Below are 3,645 nucleotides of genomic sequence, written 5' to 3'. Positions count from 1 at the left end.
GAGTCAGGTCAGTGGAAGTTTTTTTTTATTTTATTTTTTTTATAAAGTGCAAGGTCTAGAGACGTGTTTTAGAAGCTGAATTTCTTTGAACTTGAGCGCCGTGTTTTAGAATGATGTATTATGCATGAGAATTATGCGCGAGAAGCTGCTATAAAGACCTGCGAAGAGAGCTCAGCTTTCAAGACGTCGAGTAGCGCATTTACATTGAAATACAATGGAAAAGTACAGCAGTGGAATGAAAAAAATGCGTTTTGAGTGAATGACCCTACTAAAAGCTACTTAGCAAATACAGATGGCAGAGTATTAATTAAAAAAAAAAAATGCATAGCCACCAAATTCGAAAATCTGACATCCAGGAAATAAATATGTCCTAGGCAGCAGTTTTACCACAAATATAGACAAGTGATACCACCACAACCACCAGAAATACTTAATTGTGTCTGCTTTACAATGAAATACAAGCTCATTGCAACCGATTCCCTGGCATAATACATTCATTGCGACCCATTTAACAGATACATCATTTTAAGTTAGAACAACTTGAACAGCAACAAACAATAACAATACAGCAAAATAATTAACTAACTACGATCATCTAGCCCTCTATTAAACATTAAAGAATTATTTTATCATAGCTTACTCAGTAGTGCTGCATTCTTGCACCGCTTGTGCGGGAATTTGTGTCAGAGATGTAACAATTAAAATGCGACTTCGTGAAACGGACTGTCCTAAATTGTTGCTATAGTAGCATCATATTAATGCTAGAAAGCCTATACATTTAGCAACTATATTTTTTAAATAAACCATTATATTTCAGAATTAAAATCTATTTTCACACTCATCTTGGGTGAGGGGGCGGGATAGTCCAGAGTGAGGGGGCGACGCGCCTAAGAATAGGTGTCACTTTCATATGAAACAACTGCTTAGGAACTAATGACTCAAATGTACTCTTAGTCTCTTGTGGCCTTCTCTAAGCTATATTAACATGTGCCTTGACCTTGAGCTACAGCAAGACTTGCTCAGTGCTCCATCAACCTACAGTAGGTCAAAGGTCAAGACTGAGGGGATAAACATATGCACCAACACTGTCAGAAAAAAATGTGCAAAAATTATACCTTTGGGGTAGAGCAGCTTGTTACTGGGGCATAAATTTGTACCTTATCTACCCCAAAAAGATGCTTATTAGTACTTTAGAATAATAATAATATGTACCCTTAAGGTACTACTATGAAACTTTTAGGGATAAATAACATACAAATCATTCATTTGAGAGTACTACCCCAGTGACAAGCAGTCATATCCCTAAAGGTGCAATTTTTGCACATTTTGTCTGAAAGTGAATAAGGCTAAAGGAAATAATAGTGTTCAGTTTTATGTAGCTGAATAGGGGCTAAAAGCTACATGTTTTCTTTGTGACACAAAAGGAAAAGGAACAAATATGCATAGCAGCAGCTTATGAGAATGGAACTGATGGATTTAAGTCCAAGTCTTACCTCCGAACTGTGCGCAGCAGGGTAGATCGTGCCTCATTGTGAAACGTGATCACTATGGTAGTGGATGGCAGGTCGGGGTCATAGTGCAGTGTTGTACACCTGGGAGAGACAGGAGGGAGTCAAAATAATGAGACTCTGTGGTACTAATTAAGCATCAAGTTTAACGTGTGGCAAAACCTTTACTGATTTTACACCTACTTAATAATCAAACGTGTTGGAGGTCAAGTCATCCCTTAGCATATGGCGAACAACAGCAACTGCTGAAATGTGTAAAGCGAGTGTTTTTGAGGTGCTTTAGTATCCAGTGAGCACTTAAGAATAGACAACATAAAACATGGGCCATGGTTAAGAGAGATCTTGCCTGTGTTAACAGCAGTGGTGTATAAAGTACCTGAAAGCCATACTCAAGTAAAAGTACAGATATCTTACCAGAAAATGACTTTGGTAGAAGTTGAAGTCACCGTTTAGAATATTACTTGAGTAAAAGTCTTAAAGTATGTGATATTTATTGTACTTAAGTACGAAAAGTATTTTTAAAATCTTAAACGTACTTAAGTATTGAAAGTAAAAGTACAAGTAAATGCAAAATGGAAAAGAAGCAAATAAATAATATATATAAAATGTCTATACACAGCATGAGTAGCAAGATTTTGTTCAGTTTTAACTCTTTCTTCCATTTTGCATTTTTGGGTAAGAATAAGAAGCACTTCATCTGGTACTTAGTGTCTTTCATTCCAACATAAGAAAACATTTCTACCAGAAAGACTCAGGAGGTGAACATAGAACTCCAAAGTATTTATTTACAATTAATCACATTTGGGGATTCCTCACCCGCATTCATTAATGCTTCAAATCTGTTTTCAAGATGTATAGGGGGTGGTAGAATACCAGTGTTCACAAGCCTTGTCATAGCCATATCTGGGGTAGAGGATGCTACGGCAGCAATACGAGAAACTCGTGACAATCTGATGTCTCGAGTGCCTTTGGGTCTCGCTCCCTGTTTGTGCCATCGATTAGTGTGACAATCAGCAGGCAGAACCCAGAGGAGAGCATAAATAATGGAGGATCTGATTAAAAATAAAAAGCATTTTCGCTTCACCCCAACAGCAGAAGAAGTGGGCCAGTAAAAAGCACTTTGTTTTGAGGATGAACATTCTGACTTGCGGTAAACACCAAACATTACCCTGCAGTGCTCCACCTCAGAAATACCAGAGACTCAAGGTTTTGGTTGTAAAAAGTGTCCGTGGACAAGAATAAACTAAAGATCAAAATGACTTGTGATAAAGTATACATAGTCTTCCCGACTTGAAACATAAACCTATTGTGTAACGACTACTGGAAAGTAGTTATGGGAATAACAGGTTACCCACCGAGACATTTGGCCTTGGTGTATGAGAGTAAAAACAGACAGAGGACAGCCTTTGTAGGGAGATTGTGTTCTAGATTCAGACAGGATGGGGGGCTCCCAATCCATACACACATCTTTTCTTCAACAGTCTTCATTTTCACACAGATAGAGAGAAATACATCTGACCTTTAAGATGGGGTGCAAGATGATCTCTAGATACAGGCCTATTTTAGACATTGTTGTTAAAATTGTCATTCCAGTTATACATTTTTTTTATGAAAGACATTGTTATGATGTAATGTTGTCTAAACGTTTAAATATTTGTGCTATTTAAAAATAAATTTGTACTATTTGTAAATAGCTAAAATATTCTGTTTTCATACTGTAGCTTTATATTTTAATGTTTGTGTTTTATTTACATCACTCAGAATGCTTCATGTGACAAGTAGTTAATCCACCCATAAAAAAGTTCACAATCTATCTAAACACTAAATGTATAATAAAGTATGCTCTGCTAATGCAGTTAGGGTTGGGCGATATCTATTCTCATTTTCCACTAGATATTTTCATCTTCATCTCATCAGCAATTTTTGATTCTGGCACACTCTGCAGCAGCTGACCACTAAAGGCCCGGGTATACTTCACTTTCTGCTTTCCGTTCCGTCTTGCACACAGCCGCATCCGCACAGCTTTCAAAGTATACTCAACCGCGTATGAGCGCGGACAGACGAGCTCGACACATGCGTAGTATCACCTACTTGACTCGCTCTGTCTCTGTCTCTCGCGCCTGCGCTGTTCTACACG

General features: G+C 37.7%; 1 protein-coding gene across 4 annotated transcripts in view; it reads right to left on the bottom strand.

Moving 5' to 3' along the window:
• The window catches only part of LOC107716567 (polypeptide N-acetylgalactosaminyltransferase 14-like), a 45,717-nt gene that overhangs the window by 27,218 nt on the left and 14,854 nt on the right, over positions 1-3,645 (bottom strand). For all 4 annotated transcript variants that reach the window (XM_016523050.1, XM_016523065.1, XM_016523057.1 and 1 more), the window contains exon 3: positions 1,494-1,592. In XM_016523050.1, the coding sequence (XP_016378536.1) occupies positions 1,494-1,592 (99 nt within the window). The remainder of the gene's footprint in view (positions 1-1,493; positions 1,593-3,645) is intronic.

The sequence above is a fragment of the Sinocyclocheilus rhinocerous genome, unplaced genomic scaffold (assembly GCF_001515625.1).
Source record: "Sinocyclocheilus rhinocerous isolate Xijiao unplaced genomic scaffold, SAMN03320098_v1.1 scaffold1874, whole genome shotgun sequence".
NCBI classification, from domain to species: domain Eukaryota; kingdom Metazoa; phylum Chordata; class Actinopteri; order Cypriniformes; family Cyprinidae; genus Sinocyclocheilus; species Sinocyclocheilus rhinocerous.
This window is presented reverse-complemented; position numbering and strand designations above follow the sequence as displayed.